We start from the raw sequence: 20,131 nt of genomic DNA on the forward strand, positions 1-20,131 counted from the left end.
TACAACTGTATAAGTCTTTTAGACCTACTCTATGCTGCACCAGGTGCTGTGACTCCAGTTCTCTTCTCCCTCCACTTGCTGTTAAACTTAAGTTCTCCATTACCACATGCCTGTCCCCTTTATGAAATTCTCTTCTTTATCCAAAATGCTCTGTTCCCACTGCTTTTTCCAGGCCATAATTTAAAATTCACTTTCTTCAAAGAGCCCAAAGTGGTGTTTCTCACACAGAAAATACCTTATCTGCGAAAGCTTCATAGTCAGGGATTTGGGGTATATGCAGCAACAAACATCCCCATGGTGGGGAAAAAAAACGGAAAAGGAACTTTGGCATTTTTTAGTCTGATGCACAATAAAGGCATTGCTTTATCACCTTACAGCAGTGCTTTGCACATAATGTTCTGCTCGCATGCTAGAAAGTGCCCTTGAATTCACCTGGATAGTAAACGTATATTCTGTTTACATCCCAGAAAATTCCCTTGAATGCAGCTGGATAGTGCTATGACTCCCCTGGAAGGTTAAAATGCCTAAAGCTTGGAGGAAGCAGGATCTCATTACTTTCCAAAAGGTGCTTATTTTCACAGGAAGACAAACTCATTCAGTAATGTTTTATTTAATAATTCACTTCAAAATCAAATGAAAGTGTCTTTACAAAGTATATGATATCTTACAAGATTTCAGTACAAACTTGTCTTAAAACTGGGAAATGTTCCATAAAACTCCAATTAAAATGAACACAGCTGAACTTTATAGATACTGCCCCGGACAAGGTCTTTCACTTGTTCTGACTTCGACAATGAGCATCAAGTTAAAGCCTACCTTTGGCAGTGAGAAAGTCAACTCGATCATTGACAGCCCACCTGGATCCCAAAATCCAGGAGGAAAACCAGTTTTGCCAGGTTAGTCCCTCCGACCCATGAAGAACCACGAGCCATCAGCTCAGCTATTGCTGTCAGGAGTTCATCGTTTTGTGCAAAAGAAAGAAATTTAAAAAGAGGAGATCCTTTCAGGCAGGCAGATCCTTTCTGGAAGAATGTCACATGGACCCTCCTGGATGTTGCGGGACAAGTAATGCAGACTGGAGGCACAGGACGCTTCCGATCCCCCCCTATATGAAATTCATGTAGGATTTCACAGGGAGTACCTAGAAGCCTGCTGTGCTTATCACTATCTGCTCAGTGTGCAAACAATACCTGGCCTTGAAGAACCTGCAGCCTAAATATGTGACTGAAGAAGAAAGGCAAGAAAAGGTAGACTGTGCAGGTCAGATCGCTGTGCAGGTCAGTGGCAAGAGTGGTCTTCGCATTTCTAGCAAAAAGAACTCTGTCCTCCGAGAGTCAGCAGCTTACAGCACTGGTGCTAATGGTAACAAGTGGCAGACTGAGCCGTCCAGGGTGCCCAGGTAGGAGAGAAGTAATGAATGTTATGCGGCCATGACATTGCTGAAACCAGTAGGATGGCATTTAGCGAAGAACCTTGAAGATGAATAACAAGAACTTCTACAGTAAGCCAAGGCCTCCTTAGCTGAGGTGACAGAAAGAGCGAGCTGGCCGTTATTAGCTGTCACAGGATCGCTGTGAGCCAATAGCACCATCATAAAGTAAGTAGGACCCTCAGGTGTTTCAGTTAAAATTTCAGGGAAGCTTTACTGCTGCTGTATCAGGTTGTTTTGGGCACAGTTAACATCCATGGTGGAGAAATGTGAATTATATATGGTATATATGATGATGAAAGTTATGAAGAATGACCTATTTTACAGAGAAGAACTTGGCTTCAGTTGAACAAACCAAAAGCTGAGAGGGGAGCCGATTGCTTCCTTCTACATGTCAGGCAGCTCCAAAAGAGAGAAAGAAGAGCTTTTTAAGAGAAAGGCCAATTTATATCCATCTGCTCTTGTGCTGCTGTCCATTAATCTTCTGGGGGGGATACAAGAGTATGAACACAGCCACAAGAGGGGTGAGAGTCTTGAAGAGCATTGAAGAACCAGGGGAACAACTCCCACCTAATTTTAAGATACACAGTCTCTTTCACAAACTGAGAAAGATCTAATGTCGCCTGTAATGATACAAACATAGGCCTGAATGAAGTGACGTCCCACTCATTCAGCTGCTGCTGAAAAAAATTGTTCCTCTCTGGCATAATATGAAGATTACGAATCCTGTCCCAAAAGAAGTTGGACCAATTCAGAGCAAAGCATTCAGGTACTGCCAGGACCAGGTAAGTATAAAACTTTATACCTACAGTGGCGTGAGCAGCAGACAGAATAAATCTGGTGTGTGATGGGAGGACAGACCTTAAACTACTACACAGTACCTTTGACTTCTTGCAGTGATTTACTCAATTTGATATTTAAAAAAGAAAACATGTATTTACAATAGAACATGTTCAGAAAGTTCACCTGCTCCATTGATCAATTGGCTAGGTAGATCTTTCAGCAGAGCAAAGTTGATTGATAGGGTAGGATTGATATGCCAAATAGCTTAAATGCACAAACAACTGCAAAGGAAAATATTACAAGTACAATAACGGGTGAAAAAGCGGGAATAAAGCACACCTGAATGTTGGGGCTTGCTTGTCCAACAGACTGTCCCTGCCACCCCTTACCCCCGCTTTGTTGTTTCATTCTACAAAATAAGAAAACAGTTTTACATTGCATCATTTTCTCAAAATTAGTTTATGACCTAGGCCAAATCCAAGCTACTAAAAATGTCTCTATACCAATGGGCAGTCAAAACTTTTGAATATAATAACTGGGCTGATAGCTGTGCTGGACTGTAATCCTCACTAGCAGCTATTTTACCAGTAACAGCTAAGATAAAAAGAAGTAAAAATCCCAACAGTGAAAAAAGTTACTTGTCGTGTTCTCCTGACCAGTGATCATGAGTGGCGTAAGACCTGCCTGAAGAGTTATGTGACAGTAGCAGCTGCAGCAGATGAGCGAACAAGTCTTCAAAAACCTGATTTAACCAGCTAGGTAGATAACAAAGTCTGGTATGGTTTAAGTTAACACAGTTCTTTGTTTTCAGGTCCTATCAATATTCTGTCTTTATTACTAAAGTTTGCTGTGGGAAGGAACATTTATGAGCTTTTACCTACTTTTTTTTTTTTTTTTTGCTTCAAGGCACAGCTGCTGAATACATTTAGTGCACTGTTTCCATAGGATCTCTACAGGACACTTTTGGTCAGCTCTTGCGCACACAATAGCTGCCTGCTGCTGGGGGTGGTCCAGGGGAAGGTCTCAATTATATTATTAGCAGCTTCCAAAAGATTTCAAAGACAGGATATTATCCACTTAGCAATTTGAAAGAAATTTCTAAAAACTCTATTGGGAGTGTATGTCATGCAGAGATACATTGGAGCACTTTGCCAAATGAAGGCATAGGGGGTTTTGTTGTGTTGGTTGGTTGGTTTTTTTGGTTTTGTTTGGGTTTTTTTTACACAGTTTTATTTGAAGGGTGACTTCCTTCTAGAAAAAAGTTCACCTGTAGTCATATCAAATAAAACCAAAAAAAGTGTCACCTATTATCTTCTAATAACTGTGTCTTAGATATCCCATCAGCCAGTTTCAGGCACTTGACATGACAACGGTCCTGCTTCACTGTGAGTCCCTCCCAAAACACCAAATGAAGTTTAGCTTGGGCTTGCAGAAGTTTCTTCTGTCAGGCTTCACGTGCCCACGGAACTCCTTAAAGAAAGTGCTCAGAGCAGAAAAGTTAAAAGTCCAGGTATGAAAGCTACACTTCTGAGAGACAAAACCAATCATAATTAATTCAGTCTTTCAAAACTGATTCTAATTTTTACTGTTTCCTGTTCCTCCTTCCTAGCTATTCAGAGCAGATAGGATTTCTTTGTCCTCTTAAATTAGGATCCCTTGTCATCCACGACTTCCATCAAGATGTTTGAAAATGTCTTCTTTCCCCTTCCTCCCAATGGAAAAGGCAGAGTGACAATCTTGGTGGGAAAGAGAGATGCCACCACCATCATCCAACATCAACTTGGACAAGACATGCTATAAAGCAATCAGTCTTACGGCAGTTGTAGCTTTCCCATATGTTTCCCTACTTACTGTGAAATAACATCACTTTTACTGAACGTATCACTCTTGGCTTCAGCTAACTCCAGGCCATACTTTGGTCTGGAAGGAGATAAAGCTCTTCTTTTACGGTCTGACACCTTTCGAAGTGTTTGAAATGCAAATACGCAACATCAAGAAATAACACAAGTATTTAAACAGAGATCTGCTTTGAGAGCAAATGTGCTTTCCGTAAGAGCAGGTCTGGAGTTCATAAACTTCCAGTTCCTGAGGAGCTGACCACTTGATAGCCCTGCATGTGCTGGAACAACACACTGCCACTTGTTGATCATAAACATTCCCATTTGCAAAGCTGATCCTAAACAAATAAACCACACAACATCTCGCAGGCTTCATCTCCAGCTGCTGTGAATTCTCCTTTTACTAGCTGCTCTCTTGCCACAGCACTTGTGGCCTTTTCTTCGCTTCTGGAGAACCGGGAGGGGGAACGCTGGAAGGGCTTCATCTGGAGCAAACAGCTTTATTTATCCCCTCTCAAAATCTCATTCTGTTTCTGGGGTGTACCTGTCTCTGCAGAAGCTGGTTTTAAAGCATCCGTTCGCGCGAGCAAACCGAGGACGAGAGCAGCTCGCACCTTTCCGTACGTGGTGCGGCTGCCCTCATCGTTTGGATCTTCACCAGCGCCTGAAATTACCTTTTTTTTTTTTTTTTTTTTTTTTTTTTACCAGAGGGAAAATAAAAAGCCCCGGGGCTTTGGTGCGACCGCTGCCAGAGAAGCGGCACCCGGGGCCAGCCCGAAACCCTTCCTTACCCCTTCGCCGACCGGCGTTCAGCACCACAGAGCCGGGGCGCCGCGGAACCCGCTCCCCCTTCGGCGCCGCAGGCAGCGGCCCGGGCTGTACCCCACGGCCCCGCCGCCGCCGGGGCGAGCCCCTCGGACACGGGTGGACGACAGACTCCCTCACACCCGCGGAGCCCGGCCCCGGTTCCCGACCGCCGCCGTCCCCGCTCACCTGCCCGCGGCGGCCAGCCCGGCGGCGGCCAGGAGGGCGGCCAGCAGCGCTCCCCCGGGCGCCGGCACCATCGCCCGGCCGCGGGGAGCCGGCCCCCGGTCCCGGCTCCGGCCCCGCGGCTCTGAGGCGGCGGCGGCGGCGGCGGCGGCGGGAGGATCGGAGAGCGGGCGGGCGGCGGGACGGGGGGCTGTATAAGCCGGGCGGGGCGGGGCGGGCCCGCCTCCGGCCGCGCTCGCCTCAGGCGTCCCACAGGGAGCGGGGCGGCGGGCGGGAAAGGCGGGCGGCGGGCCGCCGCGGCCGGGAGGAGGGCAGGCCGCAGCTCGGGAAACGCCGGCCCGCGGGTTTGGAGCCACGGTGAAAAAGCCACGGTAGAAGCCAAGCCACGGGAGCCCGGCGGGGAGCTGCGGGTCTCCCCCGGGCCGCAGCCCCGTCCCGAGAGCAGGCGGGGCCGCGGCACCTCTGCGGTGGGTTCCCCTCACGGGGAGGTGACATTTCCCCTGAGAGACCGTCGGGACTCGCCTCTCAGCGGCCGGACCTTCCGTGGCCGAACCGCGGGGAAGCTGCCGAGGCAGCCGACCCTGCGCTAAGAGCTTGCTGGAGCTGATGGTGCGGTTTGGTCACAGCGTTCATTTCTCGCTAGCTGGTCCTTCGGCTTTTGGTGTTGCAGCCGACCCCCCCCCCCCCATATCCTACGGGGCAATGCTTGCATGGGGGGGGGGTGCTGGGTTTCGTATTAGGGGTTTTCTTTTCCCCATTCCCCCAGGATTAATTAAGAACTCTTATCTTTTCTTGCAGTGATGGAGACACTTGGGAAAGATGTGACCGATGTTTGCCAGCAAATGAAAAAATTTTCAGTGCAATACTGGTAAGCTGTGTTCTGCCTGTGTTGATGCCTTCCTCGTACTTACTATAAAAGCACCCAGCAGGAGGGTATATCTTGGGTTTGGTTTGGTTTGGTTTGGTTTTTATGCCGATGCTCACACTAGCCTACTTGCTAGACACTGTTTATGCTAAATACTAAAGGGTATTGTGTCAAAAAGCATTGACTCCGTTCCCAGTTTCCACAATTTTCCCAATCCCAAGCTCTGGAGCATTGTTCCTGTTGGAAGCAACCCCGCTGTATTGAGCATATGGAGAGGGCAGCCAGAATCAGCAGAGACAACATAGCACCGGTGCAAAGCAGGAGCTATCGAGTCAGATTTAGTGTTCTTATCAAAAGTATCTGGATGTTGGATTCTGAGCCCATTCGGCGTTGGACACATCGAGAATTAGACCAGGGAGTGTAAAGAGCAGCTGTTACAAAGGCCAGCTTGATGGAAGGTTACAACCTAAGTAATCACAAGGAAGTAGTAATTCATACTTAAAAATCCCAGGTGCAATGTAATATTCACAATCAGTAAGTTGATTCAGAAAGCAGAAACATTTATAAAAGTAGTGTTGAAACAAATTTGAATGTTGAAGTTGAGAGAATTCTGACCTACAAGGACAATTCTGGAGTGAAAGTACCCACCACTACCACCAACCAACATTGTTTGCTGGGTAAATTTCTTATGAAATACCTACAATAGCTCTGATTGCAGTGATAAGGTGTCTAACACAAAATAAAATAGGGAAAGCTTTCATTGCTCTTGACTGTTTGCATTTGAATCACACCACCCAGTCAGTCATCTCATAGACCTTTGTGAGTGTGAGGTCAGTCCTGGAACATCGCTGGGGGTTTGAAGGGACTAGTTTTCCTTTTCCGAGAGAACGGAAAGCTGAGGAATAAGTGACTTACCTGGGATCACCCAGGAAGTCTGTGGTAAAGGCAGGAAAAGAAAAGAGAGCCTCTCACAAGGTCACTTGCTGTGGGTCACCCCACTCGCTTTAGCAGGTGTCAACAAGCATGCCTCAGCAGGTTAGGCTGGGATGGCTGACACAGTCAGTGCTGCTGGCTGTCTGCCGTCCCCAGGGATTGCGAGGAATGCTGCAGGAGAGCGTTTGTAGGCTGGCATATTGAATTCAGCGTTTTAAGTCTTTGGCCAGCTTTTTCTTCTGTCATCTTTGCTCATGGAAATGGGAATATCCAGGAAACCTGGGATGCGAACTGTTTTAGTGACTCCAGCTTAATCCTCTCTGGAGCAATAACAACATCTACACTTAAGAGAGGTATCTGAAGCAGCAGTAACTATTTCGGTCAGCCTAAAATCTCTGCAAAAAGGTTTTCCAGGAGTTAGCACAATGGTTGTATCAAAACATTTTGAATAAGATAACTTTTCCAATGGTCCTAAAACAATCAGATGTTTTCCTGTGTTGTCCATCTACTCTTGGTTTTGAGTGTGTGCCAGGCTGTCATCTGCCACTCATTTCTTTCAACTCCTGAAACTACAGATATCACCCCAAAATAAGTTTAAGTCATCTTAAAGAGTGGAGCTGTACAAAAGCTGTACCAAAAGATGGCAAATTTAGTCCCAGGATTCAAATGACATCTTATTAAAAAAAACATGTGCAATGCTGATTATGTGCTGTACAGGATGGTAAAGACGCTTTTCTTTTTTTTTCCCTGGCTGCTGGACACAAAAGCCATTGCCGGTTTGCAGCTGTTCTGCTGTCTTTCTGAAATGCAGTAGTACCTTGAGACTCTCCAATTCTCTTCATTAGACTTGTCTTCCTGTATGGGAGGAGTACTCTTTCCATTTTAGTTAAACCAGTGTTGTGTAGAAAGCATTCCAATTGCTTATGTCTGTTTTCAAAGACACACCGTTTTCATTACAAACATTTATTCCAACAGATACAAATGTATCATTTGATGCTGGGCTTGTCCTTAAAATATTGATCGGTATTCAAGACAAGGTCAGAAGAGAATTCAGTTCTGAATTGTAGTGCATGTAGTCTGTTATGAGCCATAAATATTTCTTCAAAAATATTTCTTTTTTTTTTTAAGAGTGAATTGTGGATAGATAATAAAATGATTGCCTGAAACGCTGTCCTTCATTTAGAACAATAATTAGAGAAACAAGAGCAGTGGATTTCATAGAGCACAACTACGTTTGCTAGGATATTAATATTTGCATTGTTTAGCCTTTCTAGGCTGCAAGATACCAAGCTTTCCTGAGATCCCCTGTCACACAGCATTTTGCTGTATGATTCCCAAGGGGAGAAATTCTCGTCTCAGGTCACGATCCATCCTTGAAAAGATGGGACAGAGTGAAACAGGACACAGATATTACTCACACCATTTTAATTTGGTTTTGCTTTAACCATCCAAAAAGTTACATGCGTAACTTTGCCACAGAAGAGGTCAAGGCTCCAACTATACTTTTATTACCTATGTTTTTGGGAAAAGTCTGAAATTACACTTGCCTGACCTGGTTATAACAGGAATGCAAATGTTTTAATCACCTGTTGTAATCAACCTGAGCCACAGTGTGTAAATCATGATTTCCATTAATACATTTATGATTTCACGCTCCACCTTATCCCTAGCGACTATTGCCAGTGTTGACCTTCTACACTGCTAATCTCTACATGCTTTTAATCTCTAGTGTGTAGAAATAGAGAAAAGTGTGAGGTGATAAAAAGGCTCCACCTAGACTTTCGAATTTTTTTCAGTTACAAGCAAAACACACTTAACTTCGTGATGTGACAGATTTATACATAGAATATATTTATATATATATAATCTATATTCCTCTGAGTATGGAAAGTACTGCTGGCAGAAGGTGAAGCAGAAGAAGCAGTAATGCTGAGAGATTATCACAGCAAACAGAGCTAGGCTGCACTGAGTAAATGACACACAAAATGCCAAGCCTATGCTTTACACATACCAGTTTTTACCGGGCTCATGGCCAGGAAGCATTTGATGGGTTAATGTGTTAAAGGGGACCACTAGCTGAAGAATGAGGTACAGGGAGTCTGTTATTTCAACATACATTTGTATGACTATGCAAAATGTTAACAAATTCATTGCAAAAACTAAGTTATTTTAACATTTGTTTGGAAAATGTGTGATTTTAAGCTTGTATATTTCAAATACATTTAAAAAGACATATATATTTTTCCCAAAAGGCAGTTATGAAGAAGAAATGTTCTTTTGCAATAGACGTATAAATGGCAGCACATATCACTAGCACAGCTGCAGAGCCCTGATATCACAACACCTTGTTTCCAGGGAGCAGCAACACAAAAAAGTGTAGCAGAAGAAAACACTAGAAAATAATTTTGGAAAGAAAAGAGAAGATGTGAAAGAACTTTATCACTTAAAAGAAAGGTATCTGAAAAGGAAAGTTTCTGAGATTTTTTTTTTCTAATAAAGGACTCCTTGCCTGACAAAGGTTTTGCTTCTTTTCACTCATTAGGAGACCCAGCCTACTGATCAGTGTCAGTAAAGTCATAAACACAAGTAATACTCTGTTATAATGTCTCTGTTTTTCTTTAAAAATCAATTCCAAAATAACGATAGGATGCTGTAAGCCTACATATATGTAGCAAATATGTAAGGTTTTGGTGCCACTCGTATAATTTCAGCCAGAAGAGACAGGAATCCTCTGGAAATGCACTACCTAGTACAAACTTCTGTATATTCCTTGGCCATCTGCAGAATATGTTTTTATTTTTGTCAATACTGCCATTTTGTACAAGTGAATCTGTATTTATTTTATAGTAGCAAATTTCAGTGGAATAACCCTTCATTCACACCTGTACAAATGAGAGGAAAAATCCTGCGGCAGGGCTCAGGGGAACACACTGCATTTCTGGGCTGCTCCCAAAAGCTGGCATGATCTTCTTCCCCATGGTCTGTCAGCCCTGGTGGTCCCTGCTAAGTAGTATTTCACAGCAATGCCCGCTGGAACGGGACTGGCCCTGGGTCTCCTCCATTCCCTGTGATTTATTAGGGAGCTATTTATAGAGGTTGTAGTCATGGCTGTGTCCTGAGTGAAAGCTAATGGGCAGTTTTTGGACCACCCTCCCAATCTTGCCCTGAGCTCTCACGGGGGCTGTTTCATACCAGGCTGACATAAGAGTGGCCCCGGGGGCTTCACGAGTCATATATAACATGTCTTACAGGAATCTCTCTCAGCTTTTAGAAAACCCCTTTTTTTACTGCATATAATCCCGATCCCAAAGCAGAGCTCATGGCTCCTGTTGTCCATATATTTTCTTGAGGTCTAGAATGCAAAATCGGAAATTAATGGGATGGCAGTCATTAATCCTGTTGCTAGATTGAACGCAGGTCTTGTTACTGTTTCATGAGATGCTGCCCCTAGTTTTTGGGTCTTAGCTATGTTTTACTTAGCTATGTTTGACATCTCTGGACTGAGGTGAGGCCCCATGACAGGACTGCTTTGCTCACTGAGGGTGCAGTTTTCCAAAATTGGGTAAGCAGACGTAACAGCTCTGAATTTGGGGGGTGGGGGGGGTGGCTGTCCTGCTGACACCCCTCATTTTTTCCTTTGCCTGACTCCTAGCCACGCACTAACATCACTGGCCCCCACTGCTGCCTGTCTGACTGCTAACATGATGCTGGAACTCACTAAAATGTATCCAGAACAAAAGAAAAAAAAAGAGAAGGAAAAAAAATGGTAATCTGCAGTTTTAGTCAGATAAATTGGTTTAGTAAGACCTCCAGTGAGCACCAGGGCCAGCATCCATGTTGGAGGTGGGAGGGAGGAGCAGGGGAACAAGATGTCTTTCTCCTGGCAGGGGAGAACTTGGTGGTGAGCTTGCCCAGCAAACTAAATCCTGTGCCCCCCAGTGCTGTGTTTGTGCTAAACTGCATGTGTGTAAGCAGACTACTGGCATGGAGCTGTTGACATTTCAAATTAAAACCTCTGATCAGGTTTATGTCTGCTTGACTTGAGTATTTTATCTCTACGGCTGTACCATCATGTCCTCCATTGAGATACGTATGAAAATGAGCTTATGCTGACAAAGTGAAAAGCCTGAAAATGTGACATAGTCTGCAAGCCCCTTTCTGCTCTTGCTACAACGTTGCAGCACTTTGCAACTGATTGCATTAAAGGCTTGGGCTTTGCAAGAGGAGGTAAGAAAACACAGAATTTTAAATTGCACCTCCTGCAACTCAGTGACCTCTATCTCAATGAAATTAAATCCTTGTTTTATCATGGGTATGAAATTGCTTTTGTATTTAAAGCAAGCATTACATGTATAAAATAATAATTAAAAATACTGCACGACGGTTTTAACCCATAAGGAGATAGGGCTTTGAGATTAACTAGGTTTCTTACTAACACAAAATAATCCCCCCATATTTCCCTTGTCAGTTACATGAAATGATTACCATCACTACGCTTAATAGGCTGCTTTCAGTCATGCATAAAATACTGCCAGTAAAATTGCCTGGTCAATAACACATAATGGAAAAACTTATTCTCATTTGGTTTACAGGTCATAAAGATTGCAATTATTTACAATAAAAATGCTAAACTAAATGATATATATTTTGCCTTCAAAATTAAAAAGATATTTTAAGGCAATTTTAGTGTATAGATTTTAGCTTAATCAGAAATAACCTTACAGTAAACTTGTCACAATCTTTATGGTTATGAATTTAAGAATCAGATGTTGCTCTCAGTAATCACGAGTGCTTCCATTTTAGGTCATTTGCACAGTTCCTATGAGTAAGGTTAAGTGGGTTTGAGCCCCGATGTAGAGATCAGATGAGGTACTAAAGAAAGTCACTGTTCTTTTATAACTCATCATCATTAGCTGTCATCATCATCATTATCAATGACAACTCCTATTAAACTGGGACTGAGCTGGCATAGAGAACCATTTTCAGAATCTCTACAGAAAGATATCTCCGGCCTTCAAGAACCTAAGATTTCCTAGGGTTCAAATTTCAAGCATACTTTTTGAAAATGCCCATTAAGTGATTTTTAAAGGCACAAGTGAAACACACATGCTCTCCTTTATTAAAAACTAGTGGGAAGTTAGCATCTGTTTCTCACTGTTTTGGGTTTGCGTGGCGGGGTTTTTTGGTAACGGGGTAGGGTCCGCAGGGCCGGCTCCTGAGAGAAGCTGCTGGAAGCTCCCCCGGCTCCAAGCCGGACCCGCCTCTGGCCCAGGCCGAGCCCCTCAGGGACAGTGGAAACACGGGTGGGAGAGCAGATTTAAGAGGGGAAACCTGCAGGGAGTGGGGGATTGGAACGGGAGAGGAACCCCTCTGTGGGTACCGAGGTCAGGGAGGAAGGCAGGAGGGGATGCCCCCGCAGCCCGCGGTGAGGCGGCAGGCTGTCCCCCCCAGCCCCTGGAGGGGAGCGGAGGCCCCCCAAGATGGCCGCCGCTCTGTGGAGCAGGCTGGGACTGAAGGACTGCAGCCTGCGGGAGGGACCCACACTGGAGAAGTTGGTGGAGGACTGTCTCCTGTGGGAGACACCCCACAGCGGAGCAGGAACGACTGCGGAGTCCTCCTCCCCCTGAGGAGGAAGGAGCGGCAGAGACCAGGTATGACGGACTGACCCCAGCCCCTGTTCCCCTGCGCCGCCGGGGGGAGGAGGGAGAGAGAACTAGGAGTGGGGCTGAGGTGGGCAGGAGGGAGCGATGGGGGGAAGGTGTTCTCAAGTTTGGGTTTGACTTCCTAGTATCCTTGTTTTGATCTGATTGGCAGTTAATGAAATTGATTTCATTCCTTCCCCCAGTTGAGCCTGTCTTTTGCCCGTGCCCATAAGTGGGGAGTGATCCCTCCCTGTCCTTGTCTCGACCCACAAGCGTTTCTTTACATTTTCTCCTCATCCCACCATGGCTGGGGGAGAGGAGTGAGTGAGCGGCTGTGTGGTGCTTTGTCACCAGCTGGGCTGAAACCATGACACCTACTTACAGTGGCAACTCAATTGTTTTGGCAGAAGTTTGCAAAGGCCCTTACTGACTGCTTTTGACAGGAACTGGTCAGGTTCCTCGTGGATAAAGAGCCATTTTTTTTTGCAGGTGTTGCCCTCTTGGCTTTCATGTTGAATGGCTCCAGGTGAATGGTAGTGACAGCAAAGAGAAAGAAAACACAAAAAAGAGGGAGGGAAAAAAAAAAGGAAAACCAAAGCTGATCATTTTTAACAAGTGAAATTATTTTTGAGGCCCTTACATGACTGTCAATATTCCTGCTATTTTTTCACCAGGATTTAAAAGTTAGCTATGCTGTAAAGTAGTTATGGTAATTATGAGAAAGTTTGTGTCTCTCGCGTGACTGTTTCCTTTTCTATAATCTTTGAAGCCAGATTATGGGTGGAAAAATTATTTCTTCAGATTGATACATCCAGGCAATTAAGACCTCAAGTCTCTTCATGCACTTCCATCTCCTCATGGCATATTTTGCAAAGTGCTGGTAAATTCACCAAATTTGTGTTTGCTTAGGTTTTTCCTACTTTTCCTACTTGCTACTTCCCCTCTGAAAGTTACTGCAGAACTGCTCTGTAGACTCGCAGACCCTGGAGCTCCCATGCCAGGGAGGAGATTAAGTCTCCCCAGCATGCTGGAGGTACATGAAGTACAGGCACTGAGGTGGCTCTGGCTGTACCATGATTTACTATGCTTTTTCCTCTGAGGCAGTAGCACTCATACTCAAAGGAATGGAAGGGTGGGCTGGAAGATGGCTTACTGAGGCTGTGGAAGAGCTGAGCTAGGTTTGCCCCTTTTTTTCCCCACACTTCAAGTATTCATTCTGATAGAAAGGAAGGGGTTACATTTTCAAATTAAACCTTGAACTCTGAAAAGTGCCACAAGTCCCGTGCGAAGAACCCAACACCAAGTATCCAATACATAATGCCCCCCCTGTGAGCCCTTGTCTCCCACCTGGCCTGTTTTAATTGATACCTACACAAGCCATGTACGTATTGGGGGCTGAAGTTTCCAACAGCTCTGTGAATGAATGTAATAAGAGATCACTGTGTGGTTTTTACTTAGGAATTTTGTAAGTTTAACTTCCTGGCTTTTGACATGATTTTCTTTAGTTTCAGGTCTCCTGCCAAAAAGATTTAGACATTTTTTTCCTCATTATTTCCCTACATACTAAAGCACAAATCTTCCGCTGCTTGACTACATTAGCCTGTAACAAAACTAATTCAGTCACTGTTGATCCTCTTTATATAACACTTTCTGTATGGTAGCCTAATAACATGGTACCTTTGTCTTGGTAGTTTATTTTATTTCTGACAGAAAAAAAATGGTGATTTTAAAGTTTGTTCAGTAATACTACATTTAAAAAATGAAAAGCTTATGTAAAGTATACCTTTATTTTATCATATCAGTAAGTGTTAAATGTTAATTGACTGTCCTGTAATTCAGTGCTTTGAAGCTTTAAACTTTAACAATTTGTCCTTTTTACTTGAACCATCAAAATGTAACAGTTCAGCATGTGGCAAAAGAATGAAAAAAAGTCGGGATTAAACCAGATGGGGCAAGACTGAATTTATCATTGGGTCCACAGCTGCTGCTTTTCAGCTTTTGCTAATTTGCTGCTGCCTTTTGAGATTACTGGATGGAGAATAGCAGTAGATTTCTGCTAACTTGGATCCTCAGGATGCATCCTTGCTTGTTCCCATTGAGCATCTCAGTACTGGCATGCTCATTAACAGTGCAAAAATCTTAGCTTAGTGGAGAAGCACAAGACTGACCCCCATGTAACAGTTGTGACTTTACAGAAATAGAGGAAGGAGGCTGTAGCAATCTGAAATTCATAGGTCTGACATTTTATCTAATTTTTAAAAACTCCAAACACTTTTAATTAAATGAAACAATTCTAGGGATTTTCTTGGAAAGCTATAGTGATACAACCCTGTTAGGATTATTACTACTTTTACTATAATGACTATTATAACTTAACATTTCAGTTGCAGTACTGCTTAAAAACCACAGCCATCCATAAGGTGTTTTACAAACACTATCATAGGAAGTACTCTTTACCCTAATCATACCAATTTAAAAATTTAAATTATAAGGCAGCCTTAAAATCAGTAATGAATATTTTTTTTCTGTTAGGGCTTTTAGAATGAAAGCTTATCTTCAGATAAGAGGTATGGAAAATGCTTTTAAAAATTACAGCTACATCTTTTCATTATTACCTGACATTTTAGGGAAACTGTCAGTGGTCATGAGGCACCCAGGATGACAGGAGTGAGAAGAATGGGGCAGCTGGGCTCTGCATTTACAGGAGGAAGCCAAGGGTCTAAAGACTCTTCTCTGCCTGTATTTTTTTAAATGACCATATCTAGCTTGAGAGCTGTTATATTTTTGTGAGCCAGGATGCAGAGCTGCTTTGCAGAATTCATCAAGGCCCTCTGCATGTTAAAGTACTCAGTTCCTAGAGCAGGTATTTTCTCATGTTGCAGCTGAAGTTACTTGTAGACTGAATGAAGGTTTATATCTGTTAAAACAGTGAAATCCATTTAGTCCATTGAGGTAATTAAGTTATTTGTAAAGACAATCTGCTATGTGTATGGCCATCTAAATAGCTTTGGACAGAAAGCTCAATCCACAGCAGGGTAAGTCCACTTTGTGAGTGGCCAGAGACTAATTTCCCCATGCAAAGGTTTATTGTTGGTTTTGAGGATCCTCACGGTTGCGCATCGCAAAGGTGTTTGGTCCTGTATTCTCAGCTGACAGACTGTTGTAGTTACAATGCTAACTGCCAAGAGTACACTTCTGTTATGCGAGTTGCAGGTTCTCTCTGTGTCTTATTATTGGGAATAGGTGTTGGTTTAAGATTCTAGTTTTTCTTATGCTGCAAATATTGATTATCTAATCTCTAATTAGGAGTCACGAAGGACTGATGAAGTTGAAATAGAAATACTTTAGCTAAGACATTTCCATTAAGCTTTGGATAGAGTGGAAAATAGCTCAGAGCATTAAGAACTGAAATATTGCTATAATAGCAATCCCAATTATGTCCCTTTTTTTAGGTAACTGAAGTTTCCATTTGTATTGCCAGGAAGTTTCAGATCAAGTCATTTTATAGAGTTTTCATGCAGTAGAATAAACAGAGGAATAAAAGCAAACCATTTGTTTCTTGTTCCCATGAATCATTCTATCAGCTTTAACAGACCATTTTGAAACACTAAAAAGTCATGAATGGAACTTCTGAATTGTGTTAGAATCATGATTATAAAATGAATTGTGCCTATTTTTTGTTCTGGCTGCTTGAGTCTCAGAAATCATTCATTTAGTATTGCTTCAGGCTATCTTGAGAAACAAAATTAAGTTGAAATCCTTGCAGTTATTTAACTATGATCTGAGGCTTTAGGAAAACTATCAAATATCCAGAGATTTATGAGACCTGGTAACATTGCTTCACTGAGACTATGCGCATGAGGAAAAGTTGGCAGACTAGACTGTTAAAGGCAGAGCACCAGTATTAACAAATCTCTGCCACGAGGAAAATTTAGATGGAACCTCAACCTTCTTTTCCAGCTAAATTACAAAATACCCCCCAAAGTGGACTGTTTGCATCTCTGTGATAACATTTTTCAGATTGCTATCATGGTTAAACTCAACCTTGTGGTTCATGGGGCAACACTTGCTGTCTTCTGTGTAGCTGAGGGTATGAATCCATTGACAAGATCACCATGGATCCCAGTTACCCCCAAGAAGGGATCAGTACATCTAACCAAATTCTGGTTTCTTTGAGGGAATCCTTACTTCTGGCCAAAATGATGGCAACCATAAAAGCTTAGTCTTTAGGAAATGATTTGTATTTTATTATATTTAAATAATTAAAAATCATGCATTCAAGGTGGTGGGTGGCCTAACACAACATTAACAAGAGCCTGTTAAAATTACACCATCAGGCAGTAGTTCACTTTTCTAAACATATAAGACGTTTCACATGTTAGGTTTATATTCCACAGTCTGGATTTCCAAGTGAGGTTATAATGTTATTTAGCAGTAGTGACTGAATGGGAGGATATATATGCATATTTGATGACTTGTTCAGGAGAACATGAAGAAGAACTCAAAGCCAACAAAGTTTTTGTCAGCTAAGACAAAGGTCATTAAACAAAAGGAAGACAATATGGAAGTAACGAAAAATCTGAGGGGATTATGGATAAAAATATGTGGGGAAATGTCTAGTCAAGGTTTTCTTTGCTGCAGTCTGGTTCTCTGGCATGCATGTTTGTTACAGTTTCAGTTGCATCAGGTATGCTTTTGGAGTGCATCTTAAGGTTTCAGCTAAAATCCATGAAGTCCGTTTTACAAGGTTTGTGCGAACCTAAGCATGCTAAACAGAGTCAGTCATGAGATTTACTTAAGTGCAATTATAATTTGAACTAAAATGCAGATGTAGACACACCATCTGTGTCTGCATTATGGACAGTACTGGTATTACAATAAAGAAATACTTGCTTTTTGGAAAAAATCTTTCCAAAGGGACTCCTTCAAACCCTCAGTTTTTTTATCTGGCTGTCTACCCTTGTCTTTATGTGACTTCTTTCATAAGCTCTTTCCTCTTCCCTAGACCTTAATTTTCAAGGCTTAAAAATGTGGCTATATAATTTTTCTGAAAATAATCCCTTTCCTGATCTCTGCTCCTGAAAGAACCATCTTGTCACATACATGTGTAGAAAGTGTTTTTCACTTCTAGATATCGTCTAGGTGAACGTTTTGGTCTGTGTCACTCTTTGTCACAAAACAGAGTAGTACACAGTGCCTTCCTCTGGATGACAAATGACTTCTTGCTTTGGTTGCTTCTCTTGTCAGCCAACATAATCTCAATATGGCTTTTATTGTTAGTGATCAATCTGTTCTTAAGTGGAAACTGTCATTTCCAGTAGTGCATCCGACTTGGAATGAGGTTGTATCCTTTATGTTTCTGATCATTTTATATGTCTATCACTTCCTCTAGAATGGGATGTTTCATTCTTTCTGGTTTTTTTTTCTGGGATATCTAGTTTCTAGCCCTTTTGCTTTGAAGTCACCCACTGACACCACTCTTTCACCCACAGACTCTGTTCTTCAAACCCACTGATACACCTCTAGAAACAACACTTGTGATATTAATCTTTCACTTCTGCAGTCAGATTCCTGTAATTTGTTCCCAGTTCTTTGCTGATATTACTGGGGTCATCCCAAACATCAGGCCAGAACAAGAACCATCTGTGAGATGATTTTGGCACATTGGTCTGATGGATGCTCAATTCCTTATTCATATGTATTGTGGGCAGAACAGAAACTATTGATTAATATTTTGCATGCTTTCTTCTGATTTGGCTCAGAAGTATTAAAAAAAAACAAACAGGGAGGAGGGTAAAGTGATGCAAAAAAATGGTATCTGCTAAGTTTCTGGGCTCCTAGGAACTCCTGCAAAAATGTCTCTCAGCCCCTGAGTATACAATGACTTTCTAGTACAACATACTTTGTAATCCTTCTCCTGGCATCTTCTGATGCTTATAAAGCTGGCTATAAACTAACCAAACATTCGTGTACCGTCTATAAATTATGAGGTAGAAAAAGACAAAAAGCATGCAAACATTTTCTGATTAAAATTGTACTTGGAAAGGAAGAGCCTCACAGGGGTTTTATTGCTTTAATGCTCTAGCCACTGCCAAGCAGCCATGCAGGAGTCATTCAGGAGTCTGGAGTCCAGTCAGGTAAGGTACTGAAATGTCAAATGAGAGTTTTGGAGATGTTCTTACTCTTCAGCTGAACTTTCTGAATTCCCTATGACTACTCCTGCCTTCATACAAATCTTAATCTAGGGAAGATCCAACAAAAATAGAAGCATTGCAGAATTAAGTTAAATTTAAAAATGTCTAAATATGCAATATTTTATAAAACTTTGTTTTTCAGTAATGATTGTTCACATAAATGTTCAGTTGATACAGTTTCATATTTACAAGTGCACACATTTCATTCTTTGTTGTGTCAGTGGTTTTGAAACTGTTATCATTGGCTTTAGTCCCAGTCTAAGATCCAGGTAGAAGATCTCTTCAGGACTGTCCTCTTGAAGTTGATCTGCTGTCTTGCTCCCAGGGCTAGAAATCTTTACAGGCTTTTGGAGTTCAAAACTATTAATTTCCTTACGTAATACAGACATCTTTTACCACTCATCACTTTTGTACCATGTCACTCTGTCTTCTAGAGTGGTACTTAATCTTATTGCTGCATTTGCATTGCAGAGTAGACATCCATCTCTTTGGTCATAACCACTCTGTCTTGGAACTTTTTCCTCCAACATGTATTCATCTCCTTTAAATTTTGCATGTGAGCCAGGTATTTCTTAAGCTTATATGTGGACATGTATTATTACAGGTATTTTTACAACAAACATCTGTTTAACATCTATCTGTTGCTAATGTGAACAATGTAAAGCTAAGTGTATGCCTTAAGTCCCTCCTGGAAAATATTTTTGCTGCATTTTTTTTTTTTGCTTCTCAGCTGTGTACATACTGTAAATAAATTTGTACTCTGAAGCCATAGTGTTTATGTCCAACTGCCTCTCTCCCTCATCCATCCCTGCTCTCCTTTCCTTAAAGGTGGCTATTCAGAAACATCTGCTTTCTATTACTCTGAGTTAAACAGAAAACAATCACAGTGCTCATTAAGAAGTTTCTATGTTTAACCTTTGCATGGCAACTCTCAGAGAAAGAGGACCTCCCAGCTTTTTTCCTCCTCCCAGCTTTTTTCGTGTTATTTTCTCACCATAAAATCTCAAGAAGGCTTTCCGCAGCTCTTCCGTGATGCTTGGTTGCTTGCCTGGAAGCCTGACCTCCTGAAATACCCTGTTCTTAGACTCTTCAGTCTTCAAGTCACATTGGGTGGTGTGCTTACCACAGTAACTGGAAAATGACTGCTCTTAAAATAATAGCTGTTGTTTTAAACTTACGCAAAATTTCAGAACCACCTTGTTCACAGCACTAACAAGCAGTTTGTTCCCATGAATGCATAGCATGGTTCTAAATTAACCCAGCCAGCTGATGAAAGCTTGAAAGCAATCAGTGTTCCAGCGTGCTTGGTAGGTGTTCTTTCGTTTCATCCACAATTACTTGTGGTCTGGGTTCAGGAAGATGGAAAAGCTCTGCTCTTTCCCATTGTCCAAGAAGCGTTGAGGAATGTGTGTTATAAGAAAAAGTCCTTAATGGAAAAGGAAGTTAATAACATTATA

General features: G+C 42.3%; 1 protein-coding gene and 1 long non-coding RNA gene across 2 annotated transcripts in view; one reads left to right on the top strand and one right to left on the bottom strand.

Moving 5' to 3' along the window:
• EGFL6 (EGF like domain multiple 6) overlaps window positions 1-5,203 on the bottom strand; it is a 41,989-nt gene extending 36,786 nt beyond the window's left edge. Inside the window, exon 1 of the mRNA XM_069770388.1 lies at window positions 5,044-5,203. Within this exon, the coding sequence (XP_069626489.1) occupies window positions 5,044-5,114 (71 nt within the window). The 5' untranslated portion in view covers window positions 5,115-5,203. The remainder of the gene's footprint in view (window positions 1-5,043) is intronic.
• Window positions 5,204-10,900: 5,697 nt separating this feature from the next.
• LOC138681945 (uncharacterized) overlaps window positions 10,901-20,131 on the top strand; it is a 180,627-nt gene continuing 171,396 nt past the window's right edge. Inside the window, exon 1 of the long non-coding RNA XR_011322177.1 lies at window positions 10,901-11,065. This is a non-coding gene — a long non-coding RNA (uncharacterized lncRNA). The remainder of the gene's footprint in view (window positions 11,066-20,131) is intronic.

The sequence above is a fragment of the Haliaeetus albicilla genome, chromosome 25 (assembly GCF_947461875.1).
Source record: "Haliaeetus albicilla chromosome 25, bHalAlb1.1, whole genome shotgun sequence".
Taxonomy (NCBI): Eukaryota; Metazoa; Chordata; class Aves; order Accipitriformes; family Accipitridae; genus Haliaeetus; species Haliaeetus albicilla.